Below are 23609 nucleotides of genomic sequence, written 5' to 3' on the forward strand. Positions count from 1 at the left end.
ACACACACACACCAGTTCAAACTAAACTGCCATTTGTCATCAGTTCAAACTACTAAACTGCCATCGCACACACTTCAACTGCCATCACACTTCAACTGCCATCAGTTCAAACTAAACTGCCATTTGCGATTGTGCTGGACACACACAAAATCTGCGCTTGCATGCATACACTTACTTCAATTGATTGCCTCAATGATAATCCTCTGTTTGTTGCGCTTGCCTCAATAATCCTCTGTTCGTTGCGCTTGCATTGCCTTCCATTTGTGAATGCTCGTTTCCCACTCGCAGCCAGCCGGACATGATGTGAGCTCACTTCCGACTGGCTGGTATCCTCCTTAAAGGAGCCAACACCTCCTTAAATGTACATATGTTTTTTTTTTTTTTCAAAAAAGCTACCCCCCCTTCTAAAAAAGTTGTACTGAAATCAGTACAGTGTGTATGCCTCCCAACGTCCCTGCTCTCTGTCACTGCTGCTATTTTGCCATGGCCTTAACCCATTAAGCCGTCTACTTAACTGATTAGGCCATGGCTATAATTTGGTTCCTAGAAAACAACAAAGTGTGAAGATTTCTCATCTTCTGTTTGTTGATGATCTAAAACTGTACAGCTCATCAGATGGGGAACTAAAAGCATAACTGCAAGTTGTCAAAACTTTTTCACATGATATAAGAAGGTCTTAAAAATTTTGCAAAAGCAACCTTTAAAGCGGGAAAACTGCAGCATCAAGAAAACATCAGTCTGGGACAAGAATGTGATATAAAAGAACTAGTGCAAGAGGGAGTGTATAAATATTTTGGAATTGATGAAGGATCAGCAATAAAACATGAACAAATTCGAATAAAACTTAGTAAGGAATACTTAAATTATTCCTGAAAATAGCATTGACATCTCGGAACAAAATCCAAGCTATAAACCAATTTGCTCTTCCTGTCCTTACAGTTTTGGAGTGACTGCTGGCCCCAAAATGTGCTGGATAGATTAGACAGGAAAACAAGAAAGATGCTTCATGCTCACCAAATGATTTATAAAAAATCAGTGCATACCAAGATTACATATTCCCCGTTCGGAAGAAGGTATGGGAATCCTTGAAATTGATTACAGGTACAGATCTGTAATCGTTGGACTGCACACATATCTGCTGACCTCACAAGACCCAAACATAGTGAACGTTTTGAAACATGAGGAGAATAAATCTAAGATGACTTCCCTGCTTAGTCTAGCAGAAGCATATCAACATCAATCAGGAATGGAAATCAAACCAGAAGTAGGTAAAAATCAGGCAGCAACTGAATGTGCCAAAAAACAAAAGAAAGAATATAAGGTGAAAGACCAGATGAGAAGGCAAGAAATGTGGAAATGCATAAATATAGTTGCAAGGTATAGAAAACTTCTGGAAGAACCTCATATTGATGAAGAATGAATGCAGGAATGGTTAAGAAGAGATGAATTCAAACCAAGAGATGAAAAGTTAATATCGGTGGCCCAAGATAGTGGACTACATACACAGTGGTTTAAAAAGTCCATTGAACATGTGGGAGAATCAGACAAATGTAGGTTTTGTAAAACAGAATTGGAAACAGTCACATACCTCATTGCTGGTTGTAACATACTAATGGCAGAAGGAGTATATACTGAAAGGCATAATAATGTGGCAAGACTGTTACACTGGGGATTGTGCAAATATTATGCTATTGATGTGGTTGAAAAACACTGAAAACATGAGTCACAAAGCATCATAGAAAATGATGAAGTCTACATCACATGGGATCAGCCATTACCAACAGTTCAAATGATAGATGCTAAAAAAAAAACCTGATATAGTGATCCATGAAAAGAAGACAAAAGTAGCATTGATCATTAAAATCACCACACCCTGTGATTACAGTGTTTTATGTACAGAGAGACACAAAGTCATAAAATATCAGGATTTGCATGCAGAAATGAGAGCAATGTGGAAGAAAGATATCAAGACATTTCCAATAGTATTAAGAGCAACAGGTCTTATAAAAAAGAATCTATAATCGTATTTAGATATGTTACCAATACATGGAACCCCATATGAATTGCAAAAGGACTCATCACTGGGCACATTGCAGGTGCTGTGAAGAGCACTTCTGGCTAACAATAAAGATTGAAACAATACTAACTTTATGAACTTTAATGGTACTTTGACTTAGGAATGGGGTCCATTCCCATCATGGTATTAAAAACCCAAAAGATTCAGAAGAATATTATGTTCATAAAGCAACAGAAAGTATTCTAATAACTAAGCCAAAGTGAGAATGGAGAAAGGAGAATCTACCAATAGGGATGACGGCAACTATAGGTACAGAGAATATGCTGGAATAGCCTGGAATTTATTTGAGAAAACTGAAAAAGGAACCAAGGTACTGACAGCAAATAACTAGAGAGGGAAAGGTAATTGAAAGGGAAGTGGCCAAAAGACATTTGGACTGCAGGCTAGAGACTGCCTTCCCTATCAAGGAATGACATCAGAGTATAGGCAAAGGGAAATGGATAGGGGAATCCTAAGTGAAAGACCTGCTCTGGAAGAGTTTTAGGTGAATCTAGAACAGAAGCTGCTGTTAAAAAAGAGATAATTAGTAGGGCATGTCAAATATTGCACAATAACTATAGGAATCAATCAGAGGAGTTTGGAAAATATTGGGAAGAGAGACTAGATAAGCAATTCACAAGGAAAAAATGGGAGGACATATATATGGCTCCCAAATATGCAACAAAGTCTAGAGGATTTAGGACTTTTGCTTGGCAGTGTTTGCATATGTATTTGTATACCCCAAGCAGACTTCAAAGAATTTTTCTCAGATAAATGGCAAATGTTGGAGGTGTGATGGGGACGAAACAGGTAAATGGGAACATGTATTCTGGAAATATAATGATTTGACAGACTAATAAAATTTCCTAAAGAGTACTCTGTTAGAAATATTGAGTGAGGAAATGGTTGTAACTAAAGAAATCATATTTTGTGATGAGCTACAGGATCTGAATTGCGCAGATATAGTAAGGCCTTGTTAAGTTTAATTCTGGTGGCTGCCAAAAAGGCACTTACTAGAAAATAGAAAACACAGTCTAAACCAAGAGATAAAAGAAATGGGAGTGGGATCTTTAGAAAAGGGGTAGAGCAAACTGCACAGAATCAAAATGGATATTGTGGAAGGACTGCATAAAGAATAATGCTTTGGACGAGGAATAAGGCTTAAGGGAAGGCAAGAACCGGGCAATTTATGTCATGTTGAATTGATGATAATTGTATAAAAGCATGTATGTTTGCTTGTGTTTTAAGTGATAACTGAATAAAGGTGTTACAAAATCTGTAATACCTTTCTCAAAGGGACATTTCATTGAGACCTCATCTCAAAGACCCCATTCCACCACTCCTTTGAACCTGCTTCTTCTTCTTTCTTGAAACATCTTTCCTGAAATTTTTTTTTTTCTGATAGCTCCACTTCAGCCAAGCAAGTTTCTCAGCTACACACTTTATCCTGCAGATACATTTAGTTGATTTTTTCACAAAGATAGAATTGCTCTTAAACCAAATACTTCCTTTATTCCTAAAGTTTCTTCAAAGTCAACTTTGAACTTCACTACCACTGTTCTTTTAATAGAATTTCTGCTGATGTTTGACTGGTCCAAATAATATTTCATGTCAAATGATAAATATTATTTCCTCTGATGTATTATTATTGGTGTAAATTTGAATAGCTTTCTAAGATACTCTGTGGTTCCAAATGAGTGGAAGAAAGTATAAGTTATTCCCACCTGTAAAGGGGGGTAACAAATATGACATGTCAAGTTATCAACCAATTACCCTAACATCTCGTATAAAATATTATGATAGGCTTTCCTCTCTCCTGGAAGAAAATAATGTTTTGCAATCTATTTCAATATTTCAAAAGCATATGTATTTTACATGATAAAATAATAGAGAGTATGACTAAATTAGGAATAAATCATTACATTATCATATCGAGTGACAGTTAAGAGTTGTCTAACACAATATAAAATCATCATGGAAAAATATTTTCTAAAAGAGTTTCTCAGAGCTCTGTACTGAGTCCTGTTTTATTCAATATTTTAATTTCCAAACAAGTAGAATTTTTAATTTTCTAAGTATGCAGGTGATTGCAAGATTTGAGCCATATTACTTGATCTCTATGACATTAATGCCTTAAATGAGTATCTGAGCTCACTTGAAGCATGAGTTTTAAAAACAGACTCGAGGTTTAATATAAACACAAACAAAATAGTATCACATGGTGTAAAGTGTTGACATTAACATTCAGATTGGTGCTGGTACTGTGTATTAAATATTTGGGTGTTGCTATTGACTGGGTCTGTATACTAGAAAACATGTCATGGATTCCTTGGATATAGATACACTTAGAACCTTGTTTGTTTTCACCATAAAACCAATAGAAGAATATAACCTAGTTTTGTGCCATTTGTCTGGACTAGATATATGAACTTACAACTTGTTCTGAGCTGTTACACTAAAAAGGTATGCAGTATTAGGAGTTTATCCTAAACAGATAGATTGAAATGGATCTAATTATACAGTGTCCTGGATAGGCTTTTTAGGGTTAAGGTGTGTGTTGCAAAGAGAGCTATATTAAATGCCAACTTAAGAAGTGAAATTAGGCAATTTACTGAGACTCCATCTAATAAACTGAGAGAGAGAGAGAGAGAGAGAGAGAGAGATCTTTTATTTGTGATTGAACATTAACAGAACCTATAGATAAGATAGCAATTTTACAAAGTTAGTAGCAATGCATAGGGATAAATTACCCATTGAAGTTAGGAACTCTAATAGCATGGACACATTTAAAGTAAAACTGGATAACTACATGAAAGAATGAAAGAACTCTTATGAAATCTGTGAGTCTACACTTTAAATGGCCTTATAGGCCTGTGGCGCTACTAATACTATGACACCTGCACATTTCTACTCATAAAAAATAGGCTTTTTCTAAGATTTTTTTTGTCTTGGGATTATATTTTGTTGTATGTTTAATTTTTGGTCTTTCAAATAATCTAATAGTCTTCACAAAGTGACTTGCCTAAGTCATAACCTTCTTCAGACTTCTATGGTATTCATATTTATCCTTACTTGAACAATTAGAATATAATACAATAAAATAAAAACTGGTCTTAGGTTGTAGGAATTCCTTATAAAGTGTCCTATGATATACACATAAAGGTAAAAAGGAATACCAATGCACAGTCTGGTCTTTACAAGCTACAGGCAGTCAAAAAAGTTAAAACAAAGCTTCAATAAATCCAGAGGTTAACACTTTCACAATGTATCTCATTGCTTCTTTAATCCATAACAGAAATACAACAGCATTTTTAAAAATCAAGTGACCAATCAAAACACATAAAACCAACAATTAATCAATTAACTAATCAATGTAGCCCTCTTAACTTCAAGAATGGTTTAAGTGAAACCCTGTCATTTAACCCACTTCCCATCAACATGCATCCTTATGATCCAACTGGCTTCAACAGATTCTGTGTGTGTTTTAATGTCACCCATCTGTTTACTCTCTGATAGTACTTCTACTGCCATAAATGTAACTATATGGCTACTACCTCTTTCACTGACATGTTTTGCCAGTGCATTATTTGTAGAAGAGATGCGTATATGGTATGCATGCTCTCTGATTCATACCCCAAGTTCCCTATCTGTTTTACTAAGGTAAGATGCTAGGCATTCCTGGCAAACTGCCAGGTAAACCACATGCTTGGTGTTACAATCAGCTATAGCTTGGAACTTATATAAATATCCTGTATCAGGATGTACGAACTCAGAGGATGGACTTATGAAGGAGCAGTAATTACAGTGATTACATGGTTTTGTGCCTGGGCACTGATTTACTCTATTTGTATCATTACATATCTTCTTAGGATAACACAACATTTTCCTTATATTCTTTTTATTCTTGAATATAAACTTCGGAGTATCACCCACCAAACTCCTAACCATGGGTTCAACCACTAGCATGTCCCAATATCTCTTAATTTCTGTTATTCCCTTACAGTTGCTGCTAAAGTGAAGTGACATCCTCAGGACATTGTTTTTGGTTTGTTCAATAGGCACTGATATGTTATCTCTTTAAGAGAAGTATGGTTTTGCTGGACCCCCTCACATATTCCTGACCTTATTTAACTCTGATGTCACATCATTGTCTTTGTAACCCCTGTCTCTAAACATGTTACCTAATTTCAAAAGTTCTCAGTCAAAATCGGTCAAAATCTTTGTCATCTACATGGAGTCGCGATGCTCTCATGCCCTGGCCTATTACCATACATGGATGGTAGTCACATCACAGATGTTTCTGATTGTTTTTCTTTCTGAATATTTTTGGCATCCCACTGCCTCTGATCCTTACCTCCCATGATCTATTCGCCCATTCATTCCCCATGAGGTGAGAGCTGCTCCCAGCCTATCTATTCTCCATGAGGTGAGAGCTGATTGTGCAGCCATCATGCTGTCCACCATTAAGGCATTTTGGTGGTGACATGGACTCCATATCACAGTAGAAGGACCTCTTCTTCTGATATGGAGGCATGCTTACCCCAGAAATTCCTCTGCAAGGGCTTTTGCAGTGGGTTGGATGGTCCCCCTCCCTGATATTCCACTTCCACTGATGCCATTTCTTGGGACAGGGACTAACCACTGATGCCAGTTCTTGGTACAGTGACTGACCACTCATGTCAGTTCTTGGGACAGTGGCTGGGGTGGCTGACACCACTCCTCTGGAGCAGAAAGTGGCAACACAGAGAGATGCAACAAGAAAAGTTTTTGGTTTTAAACTAAATTAACCTTTCAATTAATTAAATAACCTAATCAATGTAATTAAGTGAATGGTATAAAAGCACTAGTAGTTTGAGCAGCCCACATCTGAGGAAGTGATTTTTAAAATGAAAATGTATGGTGGAGCGTTAATGTGCTGTGTTTCTGTGGAATAAAGTGAACTGAAGTGTGCCTAGCCATCTGTGGGTTTTTTTCACAATTTTCTAAGCTTGCCCAGCTCAGGGCTTTATTGTTTTGCCTGAAAAGCTGCTTCATTTTGTGGATTACACGTTTTATTTGGAAGCTGCTGTGAATTTTGTTTTGTTTTTTCAAAGTTAAAACTCCCTGATTTATATTTTCCTTATGAAATCATTGCTTTCTTTTGGAAGACATCTAGCTTTTTCATGTTTGTGAAAGACTTTTATTTATTTATTTTGAGGTTGATGGCTTAGCAGATTGATTCCTTAGAGACTTGTAACTTGGTGCGTGACAGTGGAAACCCTGAAATCACTAATAAGCAACACGTTTTTCATTTACTTCTAGTGGTTGCTTGCTGTAATGTTGTATTACTTGATCCTTCAATAGCAGGGGACATGAGCTTGCATGTACATGCACATACACCAGCTTAGAAATGTATTTTTACCTAATTCACTGTGTACTGCCTTGCTTGATAACAGCAATTACATTTACAGCTTTTCATTTGCAAAACAATTTTAGTATACAAGGTACAGAAGCTATACACTGAGATCAGTTTTATTGATACAAATCTGTTTCTGGAGAACAAAGTTGTAGTAAATAAATCTAATTAAATACTTTATGGTTATACACTCATTGCTTTTGCTTCTGTGTTATCACAATATGAATGAATTTATTGTGAATGATACTTAAATAGATGCAAAAAGTCATACCTTTTGTGAGCATATTAAACAGTCAAAATGAACCAGTTGTATTCTTATGTATTCTTATAACATTTGCAATCTTATTTCTTTATTAGGTGCTGAAGTAAAAACTCTGCCTAATGTGTCACTTCCAGGTAAGTGTTTCCATTTGTTAAATTTTTGGCTGCAGCACTGCATCTAACTCTAGATTTGCAGATACAGACATTATGTACAGATTATAAGTCAGTATAAAAACTAAATTGAGTTGTTGTTCTTCTTTCGGCTTTTCCCGGTTAGGGGTCACTACAGCAGAACTCCGGTCCGCTAATGATTGGCAGTAGATATTTTTTATGGTGCAGAGGTGCCAGCTCGACGCCCAACCTTCAATGAAGGCATGCCCATTCACACATGTCTTTTGAATGCCACAGATAAAATACATATGTGGGAGGAGGTCGTTTGTCAAACATAACAGAAATATGCATTTTTTAATGTATTATATTGTATTGTTGAAAACTGGAATGTGCAACAGAGTTTATTTATCAAAGTAAATGTACCATCTACTTTTTGACTTTTTTAATACTCTGCCATGTCTTCAATCTTAGCTCAAAAGTCTTCCTGATTTAGCAGAATGTCTCTGATTTTGTGTCATATTTTTAATATGTTCCTTGTAGTTGATTTTTATGTAAATTACTGAGGATGACAGTCATTTTCCAATAACAGACATTATGGTTTCTTACTTCATAGTTTGCAGAAAATACATGTAGATGCCAAATTTGTTGTTTTGTTAAATCTCGAAGTAAATTGGACTAGTATTCAAAACATTGTCCCTGATTCTGGACATTCACATCTCATTATTTAAAACCCTTGTGCCTTGGAGACTTAGTGGAAAAATTTGAGCTATATAATTCCATACTATATATTTAGGAATAGAAGATACATTGTTTTTGTGGAACAATGATTTAGATTTCAGAATAGAAAAACACACACTGGTTTCTTTTTCTAGGATAGCAAGCAAACCAATCCTGGGTTTAAAACTGCTGAGCAAATGAATCATAGCCCTTGGCTTTCTATGTCAGGTATCACAGGTGAGTCATATAGTAGCTAGCCTAGTACTTAGTCCTTCAGGGTTGTTTGCTGGTGCCGCTCCCTTTTGGCATCTACTCTGAAGTACAGGCCAATATCAAAGTCCTCTGGCTGGCCAAGGTCACAGATGATTGCTAACTAGATATAATCATAGAATCCTGCAAAGACACAGGCATCTTCCAAGAAGGCCTGGCCCAGGCAAATAACTGATGCCACAGTCAATTTAAACACAATGACAAAAAATGCATAATAGTATTATTTAGAAATGTGACAACACTTGAAAATTACTGCATTAATAATATACCCATTAGAGCTGACGCTGTGGTCAGGGATTTTGAGAATGTCTACAGATAGTGACCTGGTCTATGACCCTCATGTGCCTACTGTAATAAGGAAATAATTCTATGATGCGAAACTTGTAAACAAAGCTATGCCATCTAGGTCCAAAGATTTCATAGTTCTGTTGCATTTGGCCGTGATCAGGTCATTCACTGAGTACAATGCCCCCTTTGGTATGTACCTGACGAGGTATATGCAGGACTAGGGTGCCCAAAGAGATTCCTCACTAAAAGTAAACATGGTGTAGAAACATGTCCTACATGGACTGACTCAAGGCCTTAAACTTATACTTGGTCACCTACAGATTGTCAAAGAGCAATCTATGCTTGGCCTTCAAAGGATCCTCTGATCCAGCCCTGATGGACCTGTTGCACATCTATAAAACTGATAGCATCAGAAACACCTAATCTAAGGATCTGAACCTCAACTGCAACTAAAAACAGGACATGTCAGATGGATAAGTAGGTGTCTCAGATATCAACTTTTCTTTGGTACAGGCTTCTCATCCATGCGAAGTGGAGTATCTCCTTGCACACATTCATGCTCATGCTTAATCAGTGGATAGGTAATTGTAAATTCACCCCTGGTCTGTCAACCCTTTCCTTATTAGAAAGCCTGTAATGGCTCAACCATTCATACCCTAAGTATACCCCTTATAATGTGAGGGGTATCAAACCCTGCCAAATACACTTGGGAAGCATGGTTAGGCTTAAAAGGGCCCTTTGGGGTCATTAGCTTAGTGATCACCTATGAGCCTGTGAACCAAAGGCTAAGTCAAAAATGAACAGGGACAAATGTCGGGAATCACAGACACTTTTTAAGTAACATAATTATTCACTTAAGCAAGTAAAACATATTGTATTGTATTAAAGTTAATTTTCTAAAGAATTAGAAATCTCTACATACAGTATCATATGCATTTTAATGATGGTCTATGTCATTGTTTTACTACAAATATCACACATTTTAGAAAATACATAAATCAGACTTGTTCTGCAACTTAGAAACAACTGATATACATGTACTCAGTCAGAGGAGTGAGATAGACTATATCATCAGCTGATTATAGGAAGAAAAATAAAAATCATGGATTCTTTTCTGACAAAGGATTTGTCATGTGGTTTAAAGTCTGCTTTTACATGTATATTTGGCAATGTCTCTTTTTTTCTTTCTTTCTTTCTGTATCTTCCTTTATTTTTCAACATATTGACTGTGAGCAAGTTTTGCCTTTTCATCTTTTACTGTGCACACAACTATCAAAACATTGATTATCAACTCTGTGCCACTACGGGATGGAGATCATAGAAATTCCAAGCTTCAGTAGTCTCTGCCAACACTACTATGTCTCCACACTAAAAGAAAGCATATTGTAAAAAGCCACTGAGATGTCTGTCAATGAAATTGCTGTTTGATAAGTTTGTCTTGAAAAGCTAGTTTTAAACCAAATAGTTGTAAAGGAATGGTCATGCTACTTTCCAGACCTGCATCGTACATTGTATTGCTACACACTTCACAAAATTTGTATATTTCAGATAGGATTCTTTCATTTCCACAGCATGCTTTTATAAATCTATAAAAGATGAAAACATAAATAATATGACAGCATGGCATACCTCTAAACCATTCAGATTTTTGCAGAATGTCCAGATTTTTGCCTGATCTTTTTGGTCTGTTCCTCATAAAATCTGTGATTTTCTGGCAAAGCACTGAAGACTAAAATTACCAAATGTCCAGAATTAAAGTTTCAGAATTCATATCCCTCAGAAAATGCATGTAAATGCAAAACATGTTATTCTAGTACCTTCTAAGTTCAGAAGAGCAATAATTAAATTCTGTCCCTGACTTTGGATCTTTGTCATCACATTATATTTGGCTTTGTCAACATTTCTTACACTAAGTGGTCAAGGGATATGCTACATGGATAGTGAATGTCTTTAAATTCAATTTGCTTTAACTACTTCTTGATTCTGTATAGAATGAATGACAGGAGACTTTTTTATTCTGTGTAGACTGACAGGCCGGAGATATGCTATTATTAGAAAGCTGTAGAATCATATGGTGTTGTATTAGAGTACAGTTTTTTTAGAAATGCTTTGTTCATTGTTACATAAAAGGACTTTGGGAAATAAAGTAGTGATGAGTTTCTGAAGGAAAATGTAATGGCATATAGGAAGGGTACTGAAATAAATAAATACAAGATAATCATGGAACAAGACATAAGGCAAGATGAAGTCTCTCTTCAATTAAAGGCACCTCTTGCTTTACTGTGTAATTTTTGTGATAACAGATGGTGCCACAGCTTTCACTAGGTGACTTTACCTGTAAGGGGCACCCCCATTCTGCACTGCCAGTGTTTTGACATTAAGCAGTGTCACTGTTACTACCTGACTATTACTTTTACACACGGTTTCCCTGTTTCAATCTGTTTGTATCGTGTGTCTTCTGGTATGGTTTCTGCAGTCACGTGATTGCTATACTGTGGACTAGGTCACAGCATTCACTTTCTAATCACTGTACAAATTTAGAAAGATCACTGCTATCACAACAATGTGTGAAGGCCTGCCGGTCACAAACAGGAGAATTAGTGAATGGATAAATAAACATAACATCCCATGAAACTGGTATAAGACAGATTGACTTCTGTTAGAGACTGTAACTGGTCTGATGATAATTAGGATAACTGATGTCATGCTGTCACTGCACCATAAATCCAATCTCCCGATTCAAAGTAATTGCTGTGCTTTATTAGGAAGGATTACTGGCATTACCTGACTACTATTGTACAGGCAATCACACTTCCCTGTCTATAGCAGATGTGACATCAGACATGATCAAGACTATTACCAGATGCACTGAAGATCACTTCAGAATTTTCTGTAACCAGGCACCATAATACTGTTAAAACTAATGAAAAAAATAAACATACCATTTAGGGGAACTACATTCTTCTAATTAACAGTTAGGGGAAAAACTACATAGTAAGTTCAGTAGATTTCAGTGATAAGATCTGGCACTTTTTCTGCATGGTGGCAAATGAGTGATGCGGAGTATGTGGATGGAAAGGGGAAGATATGAAACATACTGTAGTTCTGTTGGCGGTATCATCTTAAGGGTAAGAAAGTCTGGTTAGTCATACATTTACAATGGAAAATAAACACATGTGAAGGCAATCAATCTGGTTAAAAATGGAAGAGGGGAACAACCCTCACTTCCTCCTTTATTATAGAGCACATGGTCATGTGATCTCTCTTGACATTTCCACACCAACGACGTCAGTGTACGAGCACACATACGATCATTCACTCTCTTTTATTATTTTCAGCCAACACCACCACTTGCTCTTATGCTGTATACAAATACATTTTAAGAACATTTTTTGGATAACTTTACCTTCATATTCCAAATACACAATACATGAACTTTTCAATCTTCGATTTCGTAGCAGGTTTAATAAAGATATCTGCAACCATATCCGTTGTCTGACAATATTCAATGCTTATTTTGTCATCATTAAGTGCTGACCTGACAAAATTATACTTAATGTCAACATGTTTACATCTCTGTCGGCTTACTGGATTCTTTGACAAAGCGATTGCTCCGAGATTGTCCTCAAATATTGTTACTGGCACACACTTGCACTCTCCATCCATTCCACTCGACAGCTGCACAAGGTACAGACTCTCCTGTGTTGCTGCTGCCAATGCCATGTACTCTGACTCACATGTAGATAAAGCCACTGTTTGTTGCTTCTTTGATTTCTATGAAATAACAGGCCCATCTCTATTGAGGCTAAAGCTGTAACCTGTTGTACTACACCTATCATTTTGATCTGTTGCCCAATCTGCATCACTGTATGCTACAAGCTGAAGTTTCCCTTCACTTTTCTTGTAACACAGCTCTCTGTCCAATGTACCTTTTAAGTATCTTAACACGTTTGGCTAGCATTAAATGAGATTCACTCGGTTGTGACAAATATTGTGAAAGTTTACTTACAATCCAGCTAAGATCAGGTCTCGTGCGTGTCATAACATGTATCTAACTACCCACAAGCTCATAATATTTTCTTGGATCTGTAGATTCACTGTCACATTCAAAGCTTGTTTTTTGTTCGGAAGGGGTACTTCTTACTTTACAATTAGACATACCAAATTTCTCAAGAATTTTCTTGATGTACCTCTTTTGGTTCATCTTTACTTCACCACTATTCTGGGTAAAGTCAATGCCTAGAAAATGTCTTAGCTTTCCCGGATCTTTTATTTTAAATTTAGCTTTGAGCATTTCCTTTACATTGTTTAGTGATTCATTGTCACTAGCTGCTATAATGAGATCGTCAACCCATATAATTAGGACTGTTTTCTCATTTTTAACTTGTCTAGTGTATACACAGTGGTCTGCGGGGTTTTTGATAAAACTATTTTCACAAAGATAATCGTGCAACATTTTGTTCCAGTTATGTCCTGATTGTTTTAATCCGTATAATGACTTATTCAGTTTACAAACCAGTTTTTCATCTTTATTTGATTTCTTTTCAAAACCTTCAGGTTGCTCCATATACACCTCACAGTCAATAGGAGCATGTAAATAGGCCATTTGTACATCCATCTGGTGCAATTCTAAATCGTACTGAGCTGTCATCTGCATTAGACTGCGTACAGATGTCATACTCGCAGTTGGTGCAAATGTTTCATTATAATCTATACCAGTGACTTGACTGTAGCCTTTAGCTGCATATCTGGCTTTGTAAGTCTCAGTATTATCTGCATTGTCTTTCACAGTGAAAACCCATCTACCCCCCACTGCATTTTTATCTTCTGGTAGTGTGGTAAGTGTAAATGTGTTGTTTTCCTTTAAAGACTTAAGTTCCTCCTTTCATGGCTTTGACCCAGTTTTCCGAGTTAGACGAAGTCATGGCTTCTTTAGCTCTGCGGTGTATTGCATATTAATCTGTAACAATAGTTAACATTAACTGTCACATAATCGTCGTTTTAACTTTACGCTCATAGTCCTACAAGTATGCAGGTGTTTTTTTCTCTCTCTTGGAGTAGTATGTATCCTGCCTTTCCTCTTCTTGCCTTATTTTTGTGTCTCCTTCATTCACTATAGATTCAGTGTCATTCACTTGTATTTCTTTTGCGATCTGACTATCAGCTTTTGATTCTGACATAACATGCACACTTCTTCTGGTATTAAAATCTTCATTCATCACTTCTGGGGCTGTCTGAATCTGGCATTCAGCTACATTCTTAGTAAAGAACTTGACTAACCTATGTCTAAGGACCCTTCCTGTGTCAGGATAACAGACCAGATATGATGGACTGTTTTTATCATATCCAACAAAGATCCTCTTATCACATCTTGGATCTAACTTCTTTTTATATTGTCTGTATGCATAACACACTGATCCAAATTCTCTCATCCTTGAAAGATCAGGTTTCTTCCCTGTTAGCATAAAGAATGTGGTCTGCCCCACAAGCCTGTTATAACATCTGTTGCTTATAAAAGCAGCAGTCATTGCTGCGTATGTCCACAACTCTTTAGGTAAGTCACTCTCTATCAACATACACCTTGCCATTTCGAACAGTGGTCTCCAATTTCTCTCTGTTGTCCCATTCTGAGGGGGTTAGTAAGGTGCGGAAGTTTCGTGCCTTATAACATTTTTACTCAATATTGACTGAAAGTCTTTCGACATGAACTCAGTGCCATTATCTGATTTGATACACTTTACCTTCCTATAAGGGGCTGAATCTGCAATAAACTTTTCAGTCACCTTGACTGTATCACTCTTGGCTTTCAGAAAGTAGACAGATATTACACCCAAATAGTCATCAATAAATGCTAAAGTGTACTTAAAGCCATCTTTTGCTACTGGCTCAATTGGGCCTGCCAAATCAGTATGGACTAGTTCAAACACAGCTTTTGCTCTTGCATCTAGTTCTCTGTTTCTGCTCTGTACAGATTTCCCTTGCATACAGGTTTCACAATCTAGGTTAGGTCTCTCAACTTTACCTTTAATTTTCATTCCTTTTACCACTTTTTCTAATTTTGACACATCTTCAGAATTACAGTGACCAAGCATTTTATGCCATGCTTGAATGTCATAACAGCTCTGAGATGCATCATAATGTATATCACTATTGTTTTCTTCCTCATATGTGTCTAAATAATAGAGTCTATCACACTCAATTATGTCAAACCTGGTGCCGTTTTTATATGTGTCTCAACAATAGAGTCTGTCACACTCAATTATGTCAAACCTGGTGCCATTTTTATAGATGAGTTGGTCCCGGCCTTGTTTAAAGTTGATCGAGGTCCCCATGGACGTTGCTGCCTTAACAGAAAAAAAGGCTTTGTGGATACGTCGGGATGTACAGCGCCTGAGTCATCATCACCTTTACTTTGCACCCCTCTGTGTTTAGCAGCCATACCTCTGCGTTACCTCTCTTCTGTGCGGCCCCACAGGTTCTTGTTCTGTCAGCTAATTCCACAATGTGTTCCTCCGGTTGGAAAGTTGCATCAAAGTATTTAAACTTTTTCAGGTCATTAATTATGTGTGATGTGGCGCCAGTGTCCACCATTAATCCCTTCTGTTTTAATTCATGAATCTGATGCTCATTTATTCTGAAGACAAATGTGTGATCATCCTCGTCAGTTGCTTGTTTTACATTGTCTTTCTTTTGTCTAAAATTACTGTTCCTGTGGCTAGAGATTTTACACAAACTACACCACTGTCTCTGGCCTTTATATTCTCTCCGGCATTCTCGTGCCTTGTGTCCCTTTTTGCCATAGTTATAGCATATAATCTCTGCTTTTACTCTTTCCCCAAGGCCACTTGCTTTCATCACATTATCATTACTTACATTGGCATTAAATTTCTCGGTATGTTCATAGCTTCTCAACCTTGTTTTGAACTCACCAAAGCTCAACATATCATCATCTTGTGTGATGTGGACTGCAAATGGTTTAAAAGTTTCAGGCAACCCTTTCAGAATCATTGGAATTAGTAATCCATCACTGAGCTTCTCCCCAGTATTTCTAAGTGCCGTAATGGCTGTCTCAGCCCTAATAATATACTCTGTGACACTTTCACTGGTGGCCTTCTGGAGGCTTGTTAATCCAGTGTATAGGCTAATTACCCATGGCTTCCCTTTCCTGGCATAATGGTCTCTCAGCATCTGAAGTGCTTCTCTACCATCGTCTGCGGCTTCTGTCATGATGAGGGACAAACTTTTGTTGACCAAGAACTGTATTAGTTCTGCATATGCCTCCTCATTTTTTGCAGCATCGTCGTCACCTTCCTCCTCATTCTCATCGTCTTCTGCGTCCTGCTGCACATTTCCCAAAATGGCATCTTTCAACCCTAGCAAGCACAGGTGTCCCAGAAATTTTGTCTCCTACAACTCGTAATTCTTCTCATCTTAGTCGAAACATAGTCTATGCCATTGACTTCCTACTTCCATCCTGGGCCCATAACCTGTTGGCGGTATCATCTTAAGGGTAAGAAAGTCGGGTTAGACATACATTTACAATGGAAAATAAACACATGTGAAGGCAATCAATCTGGTTAAAAATGGAAGAGGGGAACAACCCTCGCTTCCTCTTTATTATACAGCACATGGTCATGTGATCTCTCTTGACCTCTCCACACCAACGATGTCAGTGTAAGAGCATACATACGATCATTCACTCTCTTTTATTATTGTCAGCCAACAGGTTCCTCTAGCTAAATTATTAACTATTAATAGTTATTGTGTAAACTCCAGCAATTTTTCAAGAAAGGAATTAATAAATATATTTTAAAGTGAAAAACATGTTCAAAGGGCCATTTGGCAGTGTTTTCATGAAGGTAAAATCTCCTCACATCTGCCTTGCATGCTGCAGTGCACCCTGTTTTTATAATCTGGTCTTTGCAAAGACTCTCTTTTGAAGAACTTATCTTGCAGGGAATTAGCAGAAAAAATGATTTAAGACTTATAATTCTCCAGATTTATTTGCTTCCATTATAGTGAGATTGTTTAGGAGGAGAAGGAAGTACAGGACCACCAAAAGGGTTCCTATTGTATTGTCAACAGCTTAGGTTGTTAAATGCTTATACATCGACACCTAATTGTTGAAAGCTTACAATAGCGAATGGCCATTTTATCGCATTCTTTCCTTGCGTGCTGTCGATGTTATGATATAGACGCCACCAAAAAGCTGTAACACTACAAATGATGCAGGTTGTGAGACTAGTGCAATAAAGAAAGGTATAACACAGTGATCATGAGATTACCATTAGGTAACTAACACCAACATAAAAAAATGGAAAAGTCAAGAAGACAGTGTTTGTTATACTCTGGTAGAGGGAGTTTCAGAAGAAGTTTGGATCAGAATAGCTGTTGCTTACAAATTTAAAGATTCATTGCTTGTATTCAGTGAGAAATTAAGTTGCAGTTTACTCTACCACCTAACTGCACATATTAACATTAAGTAGTCTTTAAGAGCAATAACTGACAACCATAGAGAAGTTTACAAATTATTAAACAATTTCACTGTAGATTCTACAAGACTAAATTAAAGGGTATGAAAGGAAGTTAGACATTTGGGTTTTTATACTGGCCTTTTTGTACCCTGCTGCCTGTCAGCCATAATCTCCCCATCATTTATTGTCCAATTCATTCATCATGAGATGAGAGCTGTTCCAATTCCATTACTTCCCAATGAGGTGAGAGCTGATTCCAGAGCTGTCATGCTGGTAGCCATTAAAGCATTTAATGGATGCAGCCTGCACCACCAATGGTGGTGGTGTGGACTCTGCGTAACTGCAGAGAAACTGCCTGTGCCCCTGATACAGAAGCAATGCCTGCCCTTTGACACACCTCCACAAGGACTACAGTACTGGCTTTGGTGGATCCACTTTTGTATCTCACTATTTGAGGCCTATTCTTTGGAAAATGGGCTATTCCACTTCCCTGAAAATAGCAGGAAGCATCACCATAACTTTCCCTCCCCTGGTTAGTACATCGATGTAAGTCACACATTTGTCACCCACTTCTTCCCGGCTCCTCTAGCTCATAAACGCTAGGATTAAAGCAAATAGCTGTACAGGAATGCTCATACTATTTTTCAAACCTGCATAGTACCTCTGACCACCAAGCCACTGGTGGCACATTTGGGTTTGCTTTACTGTTTACTATAGATTTATACAATTTCTAGGTGATAACCCTAATTCTGACATTAAACAACTAAGCTATAAGGGTTGCCTGGTTATTTGAAGATCTGCTGTAAGTACATTACCAGATAAATTTCCTCTGACTTTCTTGTCTTCATGTGAGAAATTGTGCAGAGCAAAAATAAAAATAAAAATTAAAAAAAAAAAAAAACACTAACAGATATACTGAGTCATCTGCTGTCAAACTAGAGGGCTACCAAAACAGTGTGCTGCAGTAGTAGACCCCTTCTCTGTACAGGCCACTGTCAGATCTAGTAAAGAAATTTCTGCCCAGAAAGACAGACTAATCGGGCCCTAATTCAACTCGCCCTCCTCATCCCTTGCAACAATTATTTGTATGTCTACTAGTACAAGCACAACAGCTACTCATATCAAAGCATCACTACACATAATCAAAATAATATATGTTACTATATCTTGCATGTTTAAAGAGTTAAAAGAACAGTGATGTCAAACAAGACCACAATCAGTTTACAAGCCTCGCTGTTACAGCTATGGCAGTTGCACTTCCAGCACAAACATATGCATTAGCAAATGTTGTCAGTGTGTGTGGGCCTCCAGTCACCAGTGACACAGCCAGTGGCAAGACAACTGTAAAGAAAAGAAGTAAAAGAGTACCTCACAGCTATATTATTTCCTGATATGTGAACAAATACAACTAATTATGTGTGTAATTTACTCTACCTTACCCAAATCATGACCTATCCAGAATTTCATGCAAGTCCACAGCAAAACCCATCAGGGATAATTATCCCTCATATTAACCCTAATGTCGTAAACAAAAAAAAATATCAAACTGAATACCTTGCTAACTGCTAGTTCACCAGATATTTTGTCTGTATGTGAAGTGCAGATCTTACATTCCCATCTGACCACTCCATCTTGTGGGTTATTCACTGACAAGTGGATTCAACCCAGGAACTGCAGATGTTTTAAAATGCTCAAGCTCCTTCCCTGCTTCCATGATGCATCTGTCTTGCTGGTATCTCTGAGATGAGTTTGCTGCCTAAATCATAGGAAGGAAGGAAGAGAATATAGAAAAAATGTAGAAATTGAGGGACAGGATTTGAGATAGGTCTACAACATCTGTCAGGCAAAGTTTCATGAGAATTTAGAGGGGCATGAAGGGTGATTGTGAAAAATGGACAGACTACAATTAATGAAGACTGAGCATTATGGTAAGTACATAACATTCATATCTTACATTATTCCATCCTTCCACTTTAACTCATGAGACAGAATTCCCAGCTATACATCGCCTGGATGAAGAAAATACAGGATGCCCTTGAGGACCCCAGAGAACCTGAATATCACATCCAACTTACAACTTCTTTAAAAAAGTGTGTAGCATAGACCAAGTTGCAGCAGTGCAAGTATCATCAAAGAAATTCTGAAGAGGGCGATAGAGGCTGCAATGGATCTTGTACAATACTATTTGGATGATACAGTCTTTTTACTGAATTGGTAGATAAATGTAATACAATCATCGAAGAGCCATCTGAACAAGCTAACTTTTAGTACCTTCTCAGCTAACTTAAAAGAGGAACAGAAGATAAAAAGCTGATCATCTTTTCTAATGGTTTTGTTACAATGCAAGTCTGTGACCATCATAAGGGTTTAACATACATTCTCCTTTATAGGAATGCTAGGGGAAACCTTTGTCACAGCTTATAACATTATTAACTCATTCCCCCCACATATTATTAACCTTCTAACCATAGACAGAGTAAATTGATGTCCTGACCATTGTCTTAAATCACTTCTTTCTAATAGAAGTAGCCTTCCTTTTTGGACCCACCACTCTTCTGGTACTGACATATATTTACAAACTCACTCCCCTGGCAGCTCATTGCTGTTTCCTAGAAAAGCATGGTAACGGAATTAAAGAGACATCATCTTAAAAACCCAGATATAGGTTGCCCATGAAGTGCATTACAAACCTTGTTTCCTAAGCTAACTTATACATTCATCATTAAGCCTTTAATGTCTACTGCAGTATATTGACCTTGTTGGGTGAAATATTATGTGATGAAATAGACATAGGAGAGCCAGAAGAATTATACAGAAGTGCCTGTCATGAAATGGCAAACAATTATCCAGAGGTATCATGTGATGAGTGGTTCTTGGGGGAGCCAAACCAAAGGAGATATCCGGAGTAGAGAAGGAGGAGGAGAGGCTTTCCCTTGTATCATATCTCTTCCTCTTCTAAAAAAGGAGGACAGTCATCAGAAAGAAGAAAATAAGTAGCCCAGGCGGGTCCTGGGCAAAAATGGGAAACAGCAACACTGAATGGGCCTAGTCAAAGAGTCTGGAGTGGCCCAGGCATTTTAGGAGCAAGGCCTGTGCTGTGTGTGTGTGTGTGTGTGTGTGTGTGTGTGTGTGTGTGTGTGTGTGTGTGTGTGTGTGTGTGTGTGTGTGTGTGTGTGTGTGTGTGTGCGTGTGTGTGTGTGTGTGTGTGTGTGTCTGTCTGTGTGTGTGTGTGTGTGTGTGTGTGTGTGTGTGTGTGTGTGTGTGTGTGTGTGTGTGTGTGTGTGTGTGTGCATGTGCAGTTGTGGAGAGAAAAGTTGTGCTGTAGCTGATATGTGTTGAGATGTGTGGCTACTGCAGTAAGTTTAATATCTTAATGTTGTGAATAATGAGAGCTAATGGACCTCAAAGTATTTTCAGAAGTAAGTGTGCAGAGTTTTGCTGAACTACATTGTGGCACTGGTTCTAAAGCAAATGCATTTGAATTGGTTGAGCTAGAAGTGTTTCAGGTGTTTATGGTAATTAATGATTAGTTGTAATGATTTATTATCTCCAGGTATGGTTTCCTGAACTTTGGAGGACAGTATAGACAAAATGTGCTCTGTGCATTTCAGGTTGCATGGCGGAGTTTTCAAATAGCATGTAAACTTTGAAAAAGTCTCTTGATAATGTTCATCATTTGATCACTGCTGCAGTAGCTTTAGCTATATGGGTGATATCCAAAATAAGATATAACACTTGGTCAGCTTCCAAAGTCTAAGGGCACCTTCCATGAAATCAGACCATTAGAAGCTTGAACAGAGCAAGGGGAAAACCAGCAGTTTGGGTACCAAGCCTATAAGAGTTTCCTGCTTCTGAACAGCACTCTTCTTACAGGCTCATGAGGATCAACAGTCAGCTATCATGTCCCCATTGTTGGACATATAATTTCACTTTAGGGGAAAAACCTTCCACATTATATTTAAATGAGTAAAACTTATGTTTCTTTTTCTGTAACATTTATTATTTTATGCTAGGATTTTTTTGGTTGGAATCATTATCATCATCATCAAGCCCCTTCTTCCCCATTTTTGTACATTGGGTTGGGGTGTCACCTCATCTCTTTTGATTCTACATTCACCATTCATGCCTCTCTCACATAATCCATCCACCAATTTGCTGGATGCTCTCATTTTCTCTTGCCTTCTTCTTGTCTGACCAAATCATCCAGATTTAATTCTATTATATTCAAATGAGCCCAAACCACTGTAACCTATTCTCTTTGACCTGCTCTGCACTTGGCACTACTTGTGTGTCTTCAACTCTAATGTCCTCATTCCTTCATCTGTCCTACATTGTGCCTACTACCACGCATCTCAGGGAATTCATCTCCATCACTTCTAGCAACTTCAACTGCTCTGCCTTCACTGACTATATTTTTGTACCACACAGTACTACAGGTCACACCACTGTTTTGTAATCCTTAATTTTCAGCTTCTTTGCCATTTGCTGTCACATACTGCACCTGACGCTATATACCACTTGGCTGCAGCCCCTATGATTCTAGCTTTGACCTCTTCATTCAGATTTCCCTTCATGCCAATCACCCTTCCTAAATGCTTGAAGCTGTTAATCTGTTACAGTATTTTGACTTCTATATCAGTTCTCAGCTTCATCTTATTTTCACCTCTCTGCTGCCATTACAACTGTCTTATCTATAATTAGTTTCATTCTATGTGCCTTCAGTTTTGCATTACCTTTCCCTATCATTTGCTGAAGTTCTTGTTAAGGGTTCGCCTGTATTGCCACATTATCTTCTACAACAAATTTCCCCCTCCAACATGCTTGCTAATGTAGTCCATCAGCAGTATGAACAGCACTGGGCTCAGAGCTGAACCCTCATGCACACGCACTTCCACTGTGCCCCCTCAGTGAGACCAAACACTGTTTGTACTTGTGTCAGTGGGTTGCTGTGCACAGCCTGCACTAATTCTACCAATGTTTCTGGGACTTTGAACCATCAAAGGATTGCCCAAATTAGTTTTTTAGGACCTTGTGATATGCTTTCCACAAGCCCAGGAATGCCCAGTTGAGCTCTTTCCTCATCTCTAGCTTCTTCTCAATTATCTGTTTCAATGTAAACATCAGGTTGATTGTGTTGCATCCTGATCTGAGTCCGAGCTTCTCATCTATCATTTTTCTTTCTACTACTCTGTGTATTCATTTAACAATCACTGTCTCCAGAACTTTCATGCAGTGTGACTGGAGTTTGATACCACTATTCTGCCCAGAGTTGTGCATGTCCCCTTTCCCCTTTTACACTGACACTAGTATGTTTATTCTCCAGTCATCTGGGATACACATTTCTCTCCATACTGCTACAAGTATCCTCTGGAGACATCTCTCCCCTAACTCACCCAACATCCTGATAATATCTGAAGTTGCCTCATCTGATCCTGATGCTTCAACTGACTTAATTTTCCATAGTACCGTTCTTACTTATCTCAGGGTGGGCTACTGTTCTTCTTTTATTGTAGGTTGTATCTAGGGCAGTACAGCTTCTGTGGGATTTCTTCATCCAGGAGCTGATGGATATAGTACTTTCTTCCTTGCTAGCATCCCTTATGAAAGGTGTCTGATGACTATCTTCTTTACCTTTCTGTCTTTGCTTTGCAAATTGGTAGAGTTTGTGCCATCTACTGAGTTACTTCAGAAGTTGGTAGAGGGCCTCTGATGACTTGCTCTTTGCTGTTGCAACTGCTCTGTTAGCTTCTTTGCTAGTTAACCAGTATTCCTTCTTAGCCTGGTCCATCTTTTCTTTCTCCAATGGTTTCCTGTACTCCTTCATTCTTTTGATGATTTCCTGGTCGCCTGCATTCCACCACCAGCTTTTCTTATTAACCTTATTTCCATACCTGGCTAGGCAGCATTTTTGTTCTATAGTCCACACAAATGCTGTTTTGAGGAGCGGAAAGTCTTCTCCAACTCAACCCATTTCCTCTTCTTCCTGAGGTGCTAGACCCCTGAGTAACTGGTTGAACTTTTGTGCTTTCCCTCCAGT

The 23609-nt window shown here is 37.9% G+C and overlaps 1 protein-coding gene across 1 annotated transcript in view; it reads left to right on the forward strand.

The window, feature by feature from the left end:
• Positions 1 to 23609, forward strand: part of LOC122796777 (macrophage mannose receptor 1-like) — a 1798323-nt gene that overhangs the window by 1001397 nt on the left and 773317 nt on the right. Inside the window, exon 16 of the mRNA XM_044065505.1 lies at positions 7809 to 7847. Within this exon, the coding sequence (XP_043921440.1) occupies positions 7809 to 7847 (39 nt within the window). The remainder of the gene's footprint in view (positions 1 to 7808; positions 7848 to 23609) is intronic.

The sequence above is a fragment of the Protopterus annectens genome, chromosome 3.part0 (assembly GCF_019279795.1).
Source record: "Protopterus annectens isolate FY-2018-M chromosome 3.part0, PAN1.0, whole genome shotgun sequence".
Lineage (NCBI taxonomy): Eukaryota > Metazoa > Chordata > Ceratodontiformes > Protopteridae > Protopterus > Protopterus annectens.